This window comes from Seriola dumerili, unplaced genomic scaffold (assembly GCF_002260705.1).
Source record: "Seriola dumerili isolate Sdu_G_001 unplaced genomic scaffold, Sdu_1.0 BDQW01000191.1, whole genome shotgun sequence".
Classification (NCBI taxonomy): domain Eukaryota; kingdom Metazoa; phylum Chordata; class Actinopteri; order Carangiformes; family Carangidae; genus Seriola; species Seriola dumerili.
In genome coordinates, this window is record NW_019174446.1 from 4,283,370 (window position 1) to 4,297,725 (window position 14,356).

Sequence of the window (14,356 nt, forward strand, 5' to 3'; positions counted from 1 at the left end):
TTAAATGCAGCCTTGCGTCCAAGGAATGGCCCATGAGGGCTTTGCCCGTTACAGCGGGAGTTTAATGCTGCACAATGTACTTTATTGCCGTCAAATGTAATTCATCTTGAGTTGATTGCTCTGAAAGCCATGTTTATCAGGCACCTAGCAACACTGTTTTGAATGAAAATTACCTCTTTAAAGAGCAATTAGGAAAACGAACCTATAGGCCAAATGCCTTTCAGCTCCAGATTTACTTTAACAAACATTATTGTACCATAAGTCACGCAAAGAATCTAAAGTGGCATCAGCTAAGCAAGTGTACAAAGTCTTCTGGTAATATGTTTCAATTGAAGGGCATGAGATTTTGGTGGAAGTGATGTGAAAGTTGTTTTTCAAAGGGTGAGTTTAACTAGGAGCTGTGTGCAAGAAGCTTTATTACCATGGCTCAGATTGGCAATGTGACTCAAAGTAACAAGATTAAATTAATTGCAGGAAATAGCTCTGAGATTGTTTTGATGTTTGCATGCATCTGTATTATTCATTGGGAGACCTTATTAGCAGAGCAATATCTTGCTTTCTCATGCATGTCGGCTTAAACGAGTGAATATTTTCAAATCTACCTCACAGTGTAGCCCTGAGAATGGGAAATAGGTCTTTTGTAGGGGCGCTTAAAAGGCCACTGCAATGCCAGCGTTTATGAGAAGGCAATTAGAGATAAAGCCACATTTAACACTCTTACCTATTTTTCGTGAGAGAAAAAGCTTGAACAAGTGCAAGTAATAAGACCCAGAGTGAGGCAGCGAGGGCCTGCGTTCGAGACTTGTTTTTCTGTAGCACTTTCCTGTGCTTCCCCCTCAGCGAACCATAGCGTGGCTTGTTTCTTTGTGTTCTAGATCATGATCCAGATAGCGTCTCATCATCCAAGCCTTACTCCACTTTTCCCCCCATTAGATTTTCTTTTCCCTTAAATTCCCTCACACTCACTCCCCCCCACTCGCACACATACATCTCGCACACACACCTCGTTATCTTATTTGTGGCCTTGGCAGCCAGATTGTTGCTTTGTGGTTCGGTAGCCAGAGTTTTCTCTGTCGCAGAGAGCCGTGGGTGCAGAACCTCCACCACACAAGCTTCCATGAGAGCAGGAAGTCAGTTCCCAGCATGCCTTGCCCATCGCAGTGAAACCTGGGATGTATTAACCTTGGGCTGGGGGGCCTTTCCAACTTGGAAAGAGAGTTATGCAACTTCCCATAGTTATCTCCCCTCTCTATTGCAGTGACAGTGAAAAGTGTTGGTCTGAACAGACCTTTGTTTAAAACTGAGGTTCAGTCCTGAGGGTTGGAGCAAACAAAGACCTGATATGTGATGTCCCCGCACACTGCATAGGGTTATCTTCTTTATGTAATGCAGCCTTCCTCATTGGCAAAAGTTACACGACTTGTAATGCATCACTATCAACACTCAAAGCACACCTCCAATCCTGCTGATTCTTTTGAGAAACTTGCAGTTAAAGTCAGATTGTCTTTTCCAAGTGTTTATCTTCCTATTCCATTGCCTTTATCAAATTTAACTCTTGGCCAGTGTAATCAAATCCAAGCTCAACTCTCAAATCCTGAGTTCTCCAGCCCAAAATAAGCAGGTTGAGCTCATGAAATCCATCCCCCAGCAGTCTGTTGCATGACTGTGCTTTTACATACTCCTGTTTTACAGTAAAATCAATAAAGTGGAGCTCACAGGTCGTTAATCTGTTGCTTTTAAAACCAAACCTCGGCACCCATCAATATGTTGCATCATCACATCGGTGGCTGTTTTGTAAGCCGATGATCAGGTAGAAATTTAACATAATGTTGAAAAAAACTGTCCAAGTGTTCAAGTGTGAGCGCCATGATTAATACCACAGCACCGTCCCTGGTGCACTTAAAGCAAATATGCTTAGTACAGCACCACACAGTTGCCAACAGTCTCTTTATAGTAAGGCCAGGTCAACGAGGTTATGGGATGAAACGGTTTTTCTGTGGAAGAAAAGACCTGCATGAATCTCATCACCAGAAAATACCTGAATTCATTTTTCTCATGGAGGCCTCACAGCTTCTAGTCAATTAGCAATCAGTAAAACACATTTCTGTTAAAATAGCAGAGGATTTATTGGACGTCAAGCCCGGTGGATTACATGCCATGTGGTTGGTTTGCGATAATTACATGAAACACAAAGAATAAACACCACATAAGCGTAGTATTACGGTGGCCCTGAGAGCTCAACATACTGCAACTTAAGAAAACACATACAAATACACACTACACAACCAAATACAGAAATAGAGCTCAAAGGGCCACTGTACAGTATGGGAATTAAGAGCACCTGTATAGTAATATAATATTACCAAACGACTTTACAATTGATCAAGTTACTACACAGTGATTGATGCAGGATGGTCGTTACTTGGAGTGTGAGTAGTACTGAGTTACGGGATAACCATTTTTCTCTTTCTCTCTCTTTACTCCCAGGTGGCTCAGGGAAGCACCGACCCAAAGAACCAAAGAAGAAGAACAAGCAAAGGCTGCGGTTTCGGGCCCAGAACCAGCACAGTGACCACTTGGCCTCTGCGCGCTCCAGCCAGTGAGGACTGAAACTACCCATTGAACAAAGAACCAACGCAAAGCTGCTAGCCGCTGCTGCACCCATATTCTGACCGACGACTATCACGAATCCCACCACCTCCCCACCTGCCTCCCAGCCCTCCCTCCCACCTCCCCCGCTGCCCCTACAGGACACGGCTCTCACCCATAAATCTGTCACTGCAAAAATATATGTCTAACGTAGGATATCAGTATCAACACACTAAACACACGCTTCATGTCTCTGCCTCCCGCTGCTTCTCCCCCTACTGCAGTGACCCGCCAGGTGACTCTGTTCCCCCTGCCCCAACCCTTGCCTTGCCTTGTGGACCTTTACAGTTGACATTACTGAACTCATTTCCCATCATTAACAATGTCATTAACCATCCGGGGTGATGGAAGATGGACAGGCAAACCAGAGACTGTGGAGATGGGAGAGCCAGATAGAGGGAGGTTGGTAAAGAGAGGTAGTGAGGGAAGCTAAACTGGTGGGGGGAGGTTGAACCAGGGAGGATGAACAAAAAGATGGAGGATGAAGAGGCAGAAGAGATTTGGCTGAAGCAAATGATGCTGATGGACAAGAAAATGGCATCTTGAACTGAAAGAGACTGTTTTTTGTTCCTATATTTATGTCAAAGCTACCCTCACCTTCCCTCTAAATGGAGACGGAGTGTTCCCATGTGTGGCCTTTATGTTATGTACATTTTTGAGAGTAATATTAAAGAAATTACCATGCATAGTTGCAAAGTATTTTATTCTCAGCACAAACTGTTTACGTTCAGACCGCTTTATGCTCTAACTGTATAGTGTGGATAAAAAAAAGAAGAAATTTAGTTGTTCGACTAGCATGGCAACAGACTCATGTACATAGTTTATCTAATTATGAAAGCTTATTACTGTATTTTCAGTATTGACTCGTTCACCGTTCTAAATGTTTTAGAGATAAAAAGGTTGTAATACCAAGCTACAGATTAAAATGATTAAAAACAAATAATAAACATAGCCGCCACATAGCTATTTCATTTATATGGTATATATTTGATTTATTTATTAATTCTATTTTGTACTTTTTTTTGTTCAGTGAGAATTTTGCCTCATACTGTTACTCTTATATGCTGAAATATTCTTTGAGTTCCTTATAACAGTGCATATCTTTAACATGTGGAAAAAGGTTTCTGTCTGATGTCACGCAAAGTGTTGTATTATTCATTTGACCTCATCTACTGATTTCAATGTTTTAAAGAAGAAGAAAAAACGACAAACTATGCTTTGACATATTCTAGGTTTAATAATTAGGATCCAGCAAATGTATGGTCATAGGACTGCATATGTGTACATTGTGTTTTATTAAAATACACTTCATGTGACTGTACGATGAAGCCTTCATTATTGTCTATGGTTATAATATATGTGGTTAAACTCCGAAACTGCTGTTTCCTTGTCTCACTCAGTGTACAATTATGTGATTTCAAAAACATTTGTGAAATCCATCATGTCGCACTGCATGACACAAGTTCTACCTCCAGCCAAAGGATTGGATATGCTCGATTGGGCCTTAACTGCATGACGGCACTGTTAAGGGTTTGTAATTCACTATGACGTAGCCTCGTGAATGCTACAAAACCCCGTGCATGCCGTTGGTGGCTCATTCATTTCCACCATCGCACTGTAACGCCCTAACAACATGCATTTGGCGGTGGCACTTGTCTTTCATCACGCACACACATTCGATCACCTCTTTATGTGATGCACGTCGCACTTATTCACTTTTATGGTCCTCAAAACATCAAAAAACCACTTATAAAAGTCTTATATGGGCAAAGAGAAAATGTTTTAATGCAAGTCACGGCTAATTTAGCCCGAGATCCACACTGTATAATTATTATCCCAAAGGAGAAAAAAATCCAAATCTGCCAGACAGCTCATGGATGCACGGTAACAGATGAATCACATTGTGTCACATATATATCATCCTGGGAGACACAGACCACAGTCTTCCTGCTCTGGTTAACCCCCCAAAATCACACATGATATTTCCATAGGGAGGCTGTCCGTGTTGAAATATCCCACTCTTTATGTGCTCCATGTCTACCTTGAGGCCTAATACTCAGCAGTTTTAAGTGCCTGAACATCTTTCACAGGTGTTCAAAGCGCCACGGTATATGTTACACAGGAGGCTATTCATTTTCACAGCTTAACACTTCCACTGTGACAATTGTGCTATGGAGTCCCGAAACTGACAAAATGTAATAGTAGTAGTTTTCAGACAAGTCAAAAAATATAACTCAATGCATCATAAATAATGAATAATAAAGTAATGAATAATACGAAGCTACACAGTTAAAGCTAATTTTCATCATTAAACCTCACCAGCCAGTGCATGTCATGTTCATTGTCCTTCACTCTTTAAATTCTTGTAACAGTTGCTCAAGTTTCTTACCAGTTTGTCAGCTTTAGGACTTCCATTACATATACACATATGTACTGCTACATATACTGCTACATTTAAACATATTCTGCTGCATATACAGTAAACATTTTCCACTATATATAAAATAGAACATTCCTTCCAAATAGTCCTTAACATTACATTGTCTAAAATTGCATTGGTGAAAAGTATGCATTTACTCATTTACTCAAGTGCTATACACATACAATTTTGAGGTACTTGTACTTGAGTATTTCCATTTTATGCGACTTAATACTTCTACTCCACTCTGCCACAGTGAAGTATTGTAGCTGCTTTTTTACTGCTACTTTTACTTATTTGAAAGATGTAATTAGTAGTTTCTTTTCAAATTATTTTTCACAAAAAGCAAAGATTATTTCACAAGAATACTTCACAATAAGCAAAGATTACAGTAGTTTTTTTTTTTTTTTTTTTTAATTGTTAACAAATTTGTGAAGCAGAACTTTGTTGTTTTTCTTTCCTAACCCACTAACTGTCTCATGACCCCTGAGATTTATCACGTGGCTCTTCTAGGTTGGTAACCACTGAACTAAACTACTAACTGCGCTGTATATCAACTGTATAAAAAACTGTAATTGTGTATAAAAGTTAAAAGTATTTACTTCAGCAAAGGTTTTGAGAACTTTTTCCACCACTGTAAAATTGCACATTCTTTTCAAATAAACCTTAACATCGCACAGTCGAGGCCAATAAGCAGCTCCTTGTAGCCGGTCGGGTCCTCACAGTGAATGAAGCAAAGCAAAACTGACTGTTGCAGGGAGTCAAATAAGGCGTAGATGTAGCAAGTTGTTTTTAAAGCCATCTGCTGCTGGTTACAAGTTAATGAACGATTCACAGATGTCATCCCCTGGGCCAGACTATCACTGCTCCAGACTGGGGGATTAAACCTAAAGGCTTACGGAGAGGAACTGCACTGAAGTGGATTCATTAAGCACAAGACCACCACTAAAGCGCACATTGCAGCGTTACAATGGAAAAAAAGAGACAGGGGTACAAAAAGATTCACATCGCAGATTTTCGGATGAATGGGTCTGTTTATTTCTCCTCACCTTTCCCCTCTGACATCAATCCACTCATATTTTTTTTTTACTGCTGTGAGAAACGGGACACTGATGGTATTCTTAGTGTTGTTAAGAGGGTTAGCAGTCATCCACACATCAGAAGGAATGGTCCTCCCTGTGTAAACCACTTCTGTACGTGTATGAGTGCATGCATGCCTCTGTGTGTGTGTCTGTGTGTGTGTGTGTATGTGTGCATGCATGCCTCTCTGTGTGTGTGTGTGTGAGTGTGTATGTGTGTGTGTTTTAATGTTTGTGCTGCATGTGGTTAGGTGGCTGAGACTGAAGCTCCCTTTTAATCTGACAGAGAGCATTTTCATTAGTTCTGTTGGGTCCTATTATTAAAGCCTGCTTCAAAGGCACAACAAGTGAAACCACTAACAGGAAACGACCCAGTGGGCTCGAAACTGTATAGATCAGTGATAGCAATCTGCGCTTTCAAAGCAGGTTGTTATGGCACGTTAAGTGCATCTATTGTGCGCACTATACGTACCTCACATGACAGTAAGCGGATAGAGGAGGAGGGGCTCAGGGACCTCTGCTCTACATTTGTATACTGTAGCCTTCTGTGTGTGTGCAGTTGTGGCACATGTGACACATTCGTTCCGATGCAGATGGCAGAAATGGAAGTTATGACATTGGTGGGGCAAATAAGATTGCCCGGGATAATAAATGTTGTAATAATTTGCTGTTTTTAATAACTGTATAATGAGCCATCGCTTGCCCTTTGAGTTGGGGGAAGTCTGGAATCATTAATCCTCATATGGGTTAGCCGTGGTGTTTGGCATGGGCCTAAACAGCAACGAGCAGGAACATAGTGGTGTCGAAGGACAAGCCGATCTTAATATTTTGAACAAGTTTGCCATATGTTAGCCATCATGGTGTGTACAAACCCGCTAAATGGTGGCATTAAAGGGTGACTTTTACTACTAAACTCGCTCCTAATTGCAACAATGCAATCCAAAGTCAACTCTCAATGCAGATTTTGGCCTCAGCTGGAGTTGCTAGGTAACAAGTTAATCCCGAAAATAAATATGTTCTTCAATAAAAGCTAATTGTCTGTGACAGTTATTTGCTTTGCTGCAGAAACGTTTGAAATGAGAAACTGAGCTGTGCTGGAAGTGCACGGCTGAAGCTGCTGGGTGTGTGGATGTGGGGCACAGCCATGAAGCCGCTCCACATCTGCCTCACCTGCTGGACAGGAAGAGGAAAACATTCATGGTCTTAATGTTCACCTTGCGCATTAATATCGCCATGCTGTGTTTGACTTTTTATTCACTGTAGGGCGGCAAACGGGGGAATATTTATGAGTCACTAGCTGCGGTAGTGTTTCTGTGATTAGGCTTCATAACAGCAGGTGCAGTGGGGGACAAGGGATTTTCTTTTTTTTTTTTTTATCACCATTCATTACATGGAACAGACAGGCATTTCTGTACCTACCCAGTGTGGTGTGTCCTATGGGTGCTGTAACTATTTTTATTTTTTATTTTTTTTTGGCTTATTTAACCCCACGTTCCTCAGGCTTTTTTCTTCTACACAGACACAACACAAAGCCATTGTCCCTGTTCACCTGAGGGGAATATAGGCAGAGCAGCTCTGTCCTTCCACTCAGGATGTGACACGCAAGGGCTTTATGACCTGAACTGAATCATACTGCGCACCTTAAACACATTACAGGCTGGGCAAATATTTCCTCTTACTGGTGCTCTGAGAGCCATGGGCACAATCATTATATTGGGCTCGAGAGCCAGCTGTTGAGGACAAATCCACAAGGATTCCTATTTTCCCCCCGCCTGACTCTCTGGCAGCCCTACTCCATTCATTCAATTTTTATATGTGCCTAGTAGCCGTGTTACTACCGGTTTCAAGGGAGAATTAATCGAAAACAGGTCTTATTAAAGTATATTAAGACCAGTTGAATTGGATATAATATGCTCAGTAGGGGCCCAGAAGGGTTGTATCTGAGCCATAGCTGACACTTGTGGCTTTTAGGAGAGGGGATATGTTATTATGTAGTGGCACTGCACTGCTTCCGGCATGGGGGGGGGTTATTCACTTGAGCCAAGTGTTGCATTGTGGGTAAGCAGATTTTAAGTGGGTATGAGTACAGCAGGGGGTATAGGAGGGTCTCATTGTCCAGGAATGTTTATCTTCCCCCCGGCCTTCATTCAGGACCGGATTATGCAGTGCCATGCTTCAGAAGCAACCTTTGCCTCCAAGTGGAGGGTCTGCGGAGGAAATATTCATTCATACACATACACATGTAGAAACAGGCATTATCCTACTAATAATAAGCCAGGTTGATTGCTCCCCCAGGGCGTGGCGGGTTGGTGGAAGTGGAGCCGTGGGGCAGGGTGTTGTGCCTCAGTCTCGCTCGCCGGGCTGGGCTCTCTGGGAAAGACTGGAGCCGGTGATGCTCCCAGTGAGCGCAACGCAGTCATCATCCCTTAGCACAGCAGATTTTATTGGGCAGTGTGTGGGTTGCAGAAATGTGTTTAATCAACTCAGCTGTAGGGGAGGTCTTGACCTCATGACAGTGGTTCCCAGCCTTGATTGTGTGTATGCACGTGCCTGTGTGTGTGTGTGTGTGTGTGTGCGTGTGTGAATGGCTCCCAGCCTTTGCTGTGGAGTGTGACCTGCGGTGGAGCCTCTGGTTCACACTCTGCGCTCTGCTGTTGCTGGTTTAAGTGATTAACTGGAGAAAGTGATGACTAATCTGCCGGTTAAAAGTCTGAAACAATTGCAGTCAAACGGGATATTACAGCCAATACTGTATGTAATGTGGCCCTCTGGATCCAATCAAGAGGAACATTATTAGAGAGCAATTCCAAAGCTCTGCTCCACAGTGTTAGATATCCATTTAAAAAAGTATTACTCACAATACTGTTCAGCCACTATAGAGAGATGAGTCTGTCAAAGGTTTTGTATTTTGTAAGCCACAGCGTAAGTTAATTAATACAATTTGATAAGAAGTATCATAAAATGATCTAATTTTGTGCTTTTAAATATATATTGTTATTTTTCACCTTTTTTTTTTTTTCATTTTTAGCAACAATAGCAGTGTGGCAGTGCTGGTGTGTTGGTCAGTCACCGCTTTGGTCCAAACTGAAGTATCTCAACAACTTTTGGATGGTTTGCCATGAAATTCTGTGCAGACATTCACTGTGCTCAGAGGATGAAGCCTACCGACTTTGGTGACCCCCTGACTTTCCCTGTAGCAACACAATGAAGTTGACATTTTGGAGTTTGGATTGCCATAAGATTTGGTAGATGCATTTACGTCGCACTCAGGATGAAATGGTATGTTCTGGTTGTTTATTTTTTCTGACGTCATTATCAAGTCAGAATTTTAACATGTCAAAAGATCATGTCAATCATCCACTGTCTTAGCGTCATACAGTCAACAGTGTCTACTCCTATGCAACATCCTGTGGATTTCTCAGCTTACTACCCGAGCACTGTAGATGGCGCACTTTAAAAATGCTAGCTTGAAGATTTACAGAGCTGGTACACTGGAGTTCACCGATGAACAGACCCCTAATTGCTGCCTGCATTGTGATTTGTGTGTGTATATGTGGGTATGAGTCAGATAAAATAAACCACATGGTGTGTGTATGTGTGTGTGTGTGTGTGTGTGTGTGTGTGTGTGTGTATGTGAGGAAGCTGAACAGAACCCTTTGCTCTCATTTACTATCTCCTTGTGTGGTTTGGCAGCAGCTCTGTTGATATGGGGGCGTACAACGGGCATCCGTCTGGGCGCGAGGCAGGCCTGGCACCGCGCTCAGCCCCCTGCAAGGCTGCATGAGGGTGGGATCAGAGCTGGAGTCCGCCAGGCTCCAGACTGGTAGTCTGTGCATGTGTGAATGCGAGCAAACGTGTGTTTCGGTGTGTGTACATACACCTCTGTGTGTGTGGGTAATTAAATCTTAATCACACAGGCTTAAACCACAGGTTCACCATTGTTCTGCTTGTCACCTGAAGGACTTGCATATGTTGACCTCTCTGTAAGTTGTTTCACTATTCCTACCTCTATCACAGCGTCCATCTTAGACTGTGTGTTCCCTAATCATTTCTTCACTGAATTAACACCAGACCATTTATATGACCTCTGTGGTCATTATACTTGTGGGGTGCAATCCAGCCATGCTGAAAGCACAATAGCATGCATACCACCATGGCCGGATGCCATACCTCCCTGTACTGTACTGGATAACGAGCGAAGCACAGCAGAGCTGAGCTGGGCCTGGTGAGCACTTGGACAGCAGACCACCCTTGGAAAATAAAATTGCCTCTGAAAGTGTTAGAGGCCAGGGGAGGAAGTTACTTCCTTAACATCCCAGTATTTGGGCCTGCAAATGAGTTATGTGTTATTGACTGGATATCAATGATAATAGCAATTAAAGCTCTGAGCTGACAGTCCATCCACAGCGCTTCACACTCACTTTGACATTTAATTGGGATTAACATTAATTGTGATAATACACCATAGTATATACAAAATGTTTAATATAATTTATGACAAAGAGCACAAAAATTGAAATTTCAGTGCTTGTTGTGGAAAGGTACAAGGCAGGTACAAGAATTTCATTTTACACAAACCAGAATAAATACAAGTAAAAACATTCAAAACATGATGACAGCAATGGGTGAAAATGGGACACTGCAATAAGCTTCAGAAGCTTGTGAATAGGGGCTCAGTCACTTCAGCCACAAAATACTTCATACCTAGAACTCTGAAAAGAATAAATAAATGGTCCCAAAGCATTTGTCCCATCAATCCAAACATGAATCCAATAGGCAAGATACACAATCAGAAATAAATGGTGAATGAAAATAACAGCACAGTAGAGTAACTCATTCCGAAGACCCCAGCGTTTTCATGGTAAACAAGTTTTTAAACATATTTTCAGTTCTTTTTAAATCCTCACACACAGCATGTACCGCAGACACCGGGGACGCAGCAGCCGCAGCAAAACTGGCATCTAACAGGGTCACTGTAATTCTTCTGTCCGATGTTGTACGGCATCTGTGTGAAAGACGAGAGACGTGAGCGAGGTCTTTTCTCATCCGCAAAAGTATAAGGGCACTTTGTAGGGAAAACACAAAGTTACATTTGAATGACCTCATGTTAAATAGAGTTAATTCAATTTAATCAAATAAATGTACCATCCATGTTTCTACTGATGTCTCCTCCTCTTCTGCAGATGGATCGTCAAGGCTCATTGTCTCCTCCGGCTGTTGCACCTGTTAATGAATTGTGCACATTTAGAAACGACACCTCAGCGTCCTGACAAAAACACTCTAATAGCTAATCAGCAAATGAAGTGATTTAAAGTAAAGCTCTTACTCCAGTGACAGGGAATGCAGAGCTCTCCTGAATGTTAATAAAGGTGAGCACAACCACAGCAACCGCAACACTGAGTGTCTTCATCCTCAGTTCACTTCTACAGTTGGTGTAGTTTATTGCCTCTGTCAATGACTCTTGTCAGCTCCTGTTTGATGATGCGTGTAAAACCTGCTGGTATTTATACTCACTTAGGCCACTGTTGCCTCATCACTGGCAGCACTTCTCCACGAACGTGCTGGGAATGTGTTGTCGGAAATTCCCGAAGAATGGCAATGGGATGTTCTTTATTTTTGTTTATCTGTTCAATATTAGCTCAACCAGGATGTTTTAAATGATTTTTCTACAGATCAATACAGCCACTGTATTGCATGGCCTACAGAGCTGCTCATCTTACACCCTCCACCAGCCTGCTTGAAATCCTTTGACCAGTGAGAGTGTTTAACTCCACAATAGCACAACATACAACATTTCATATCATGATGTCCTTCTCAAATGTAGTATTACGAGCAGCAGAATACAGCATATACAGCATTGTATGTATATTTAATCTGTATTCCCTAAACTGACCAGGTAAAACATACAAATTGAAAATCACAGACGGTTTTGTAAAATCATTTGTTTGCTTATTTTGGATTATTACAACAGCGCACTTAATAGCATACCATTTTCAATAGATCAATGCCATATATAATACAGTATAACTGTTAAAGTATTTTAATAGATTGATTTCAGAATACCTCATCTTTATTGCTTAGTGCAAAAAGCCTATTCAAAAGTCAAAAGTCCACAGATAACACTGATAAGATCAGCGGTCTGTGAATTTTAGGTAACTTCAGTCTTTCCACAACTTGTGAAATAACCAAAGTCCCTGACTGACTGTCACTCGTTTACTGATTTACTTTACCTGACCACATATAGGCTGCAGGCTGTAGACCACGCAGGCTACTCATTACTCATTATTTATTTTTTAATATGACAGAACAGTATTACCTTCAGCATTTCTTTAAAATGTTCATTATATCACATAAAGATGAACACGTCAAATAAGGGTTGCAAAAGAAACGGAAGTCTAACCTTGTCTTCACTATTTTCTTCAACTGCCTTTAAGCCTTCTAAGTTTGTTACTTCTTTGTTAAGTTTGTTTGCTCTTTTAATAAAGGCAATTAAAATCCAAAACAGCAGCATACGTGAACAAAACCTCTGGCCATGTAGTAAAGTTGATTCTTTTGCTCATGTTTATTGTGCTTTGGGGGGGATTTTGCTTCAGAAAAAATATCGTTTGTTAAGGATGTTTTTATATATTGTTGTTGAAAAGTAATGCATTACATTTTCACATAGAAACAGGAATAATATGTTTGCTTGATCAATTGAAAAAGCTTGTTGTTTATTCAAAGATTAGATTTGTTTCCTGCATACATATGTGAAAAATTATCATTCTGCTTATTCACTTTTTTTTATTGTATGCAAAACATTCAAGAAAGTAGCTAAATAATTGTTTATAAAATGTTCCAAAAGTTGTCAGGATTTAATATTATCTAAATGGGCAATGTATCTCGCGATATACAGTGTAAATTGGTAAATACATGTCATGTTCTAAAAATTATTCATTTATATTAATATTATTATAGAAATAATTGATTTTATAAAATATTTGTATGTGCTACAACTTATTGCAGGAAACATGAAATGAATGATCAGCACAAAACCATAATCACGCTAAGAACTGTCTATATAGTTTGTTTCACTGGTGTCTACTTGAGATTACTGGTGTGTAGAAAAGGTAGAGAATGTTTTGTAGTAGCACAAGTACACAATATATGCAGATTTTGGCAAAATATGTAGATGATACAGTCACATCACTGAACACACATTAACTATAGAGTGGCTAAGTCGAATAACTAAACTGAATTTTTACAAAAAGCCAAACAAATGAACATTTAACGGTTGTTGGAGCAGGAATCCTCAGAATCTGCAGCACACTCCACAGACACCGGGGGTGCAGCAGCCGCAGCAGAAGCGACACTTAATGCCACGCTTCTGTCTGTTATATGGCATCTGTGTGAAACACAAGAGACATGAGAAGGTGTTGATCTCCAACATTATCACTCACTCTGTTTATTCTCTCTCCTTGTATGAACAGAGCATCAGGAAAACACATCCACTTCCATCTGATTTAGTCCATTTAATGGATTCAGTTAACTCAACATACCATCCATGAGTCCACTGATGTCTCCTGATGTTCAACAGCTGGATTGTCATTGCTCACCGCCTCCTCCAGCTCCTGTATCTGTTAAAGAAGAAACCAAAACTCAGAGTCTTGGAAAGACGTTGATGGCTAATGAGCAAACGGAATAAGTTCAGGTCAGGTTCTTACCTCAGTAAATGTGGCAGAGCTCTCCTGAATACAAATCAAGGTGAGCATGACGGCAACTGCAACTGCAACACTGAAGGTCTTCATCTTAGGAGAGAGTGACTTGTTGAAGTTGTTATGTTCTTTGACTCTTTTGGTGACTCTTCTCACTTCCTCTGAGTTCTCCTGTCTGATGGCTGAATGTGCAAAATGTGCTGGTATTTATACTCACTTGGGCCACTGTTGCCTCATCACTGACAGCACAGCACCTGCTTTCAGGAGCACTGCCACTTCCCAGCATCTCTACAGTAAGTGATCCTGGGAAATTCCTGACAGATGGGAAATTCTGTTTTTCTGCAACATCAAATCAACATGAACTCTCTCTCTTTTCCTGAGTTGCTTAGAAATACAGGTCTCAGCATGCTTATACTTATACTAGTATCAATCTTTGTGACATTTAATAACAAGCACATATAACATACAAAATGAAAATGAAGTGATTTTGTAAATACTTTTGTTTCATGCACAGGTTG

At 41.0% G+C, this 14,356-nt stretch overlaps 2 protein-coding genes across 2 annotated transcripts in view; one reads left to right on the forward strand and one right to left on the reverse strand.

Annotated features, from left to right (window-relative positions):
• The window catches only part of rspo2 (R-spondin 2), a 76,097-nt gene extending 73,431 nt beyond the window's left edge, over positions 1-2,666 (forward strand). Inside the window, exon 5 of the mRNA XM_022753546.1 lies at positions 2,488-2,666. Coding sequence (XP_022609267.1) covers positions 2,488-2,603 — 116 coding nt within the window. The 3' untranslated portion in view covers positions 2,604-2,666. The remainder of the gene's footprint in view (positions 1-2,487) is intronic.
• Positions 2,667-13,283: 10,617 nt separating this feature from the next.
• Positions 13,284-14,035, reverse strand: LOC111227835 (hepcidin-like). Its single transcript, XM_022753560.1, has 3 exons — positions 13,848-14,035; positions 13,683-13,760; positions 13,284-13,528 (listed from the first exon to the last, which is right to left on the reverse strand). The coding sequence occupies exons 1-3, from the start codon at positions 13,929-13,931 to the stop codon at positions 13,436-13,438; spliced, it is 255 nt and encodes an 84-aa protein (XP_022609281.1). The 5' UTR covers positions 13,932-14,035; the 3' UTR covers positions 13,284-13,435.
• Positions 14,036-14,356: the final 321 nt, after the last annotated feature.

Bases quoted from the DNA above. Each gene is read 5' to 3' on its own strand.
- LOC111227835 (XM_022753560.1), bottom strand. From the start codon at position 13,931: ATGAAGACCTTCAGTGTTGCAGTTGCAGTTGCCGTCATGCTCACCTTG. The intron at 13,761-13,847 runs GTAAGAACCTGA...CTTCTTTAACAG, and splicing joins GCTCTGCCACATTTACTGAG to ATACAGGAGCTGGAGGAGGC. The intron at 13,529-13,682 runs GTATGTTGAGTT...TGTTTCACACAG, and splicing joins CATCAGTGGACTCATGGATG to ATGCCATATAACAGACAGAA.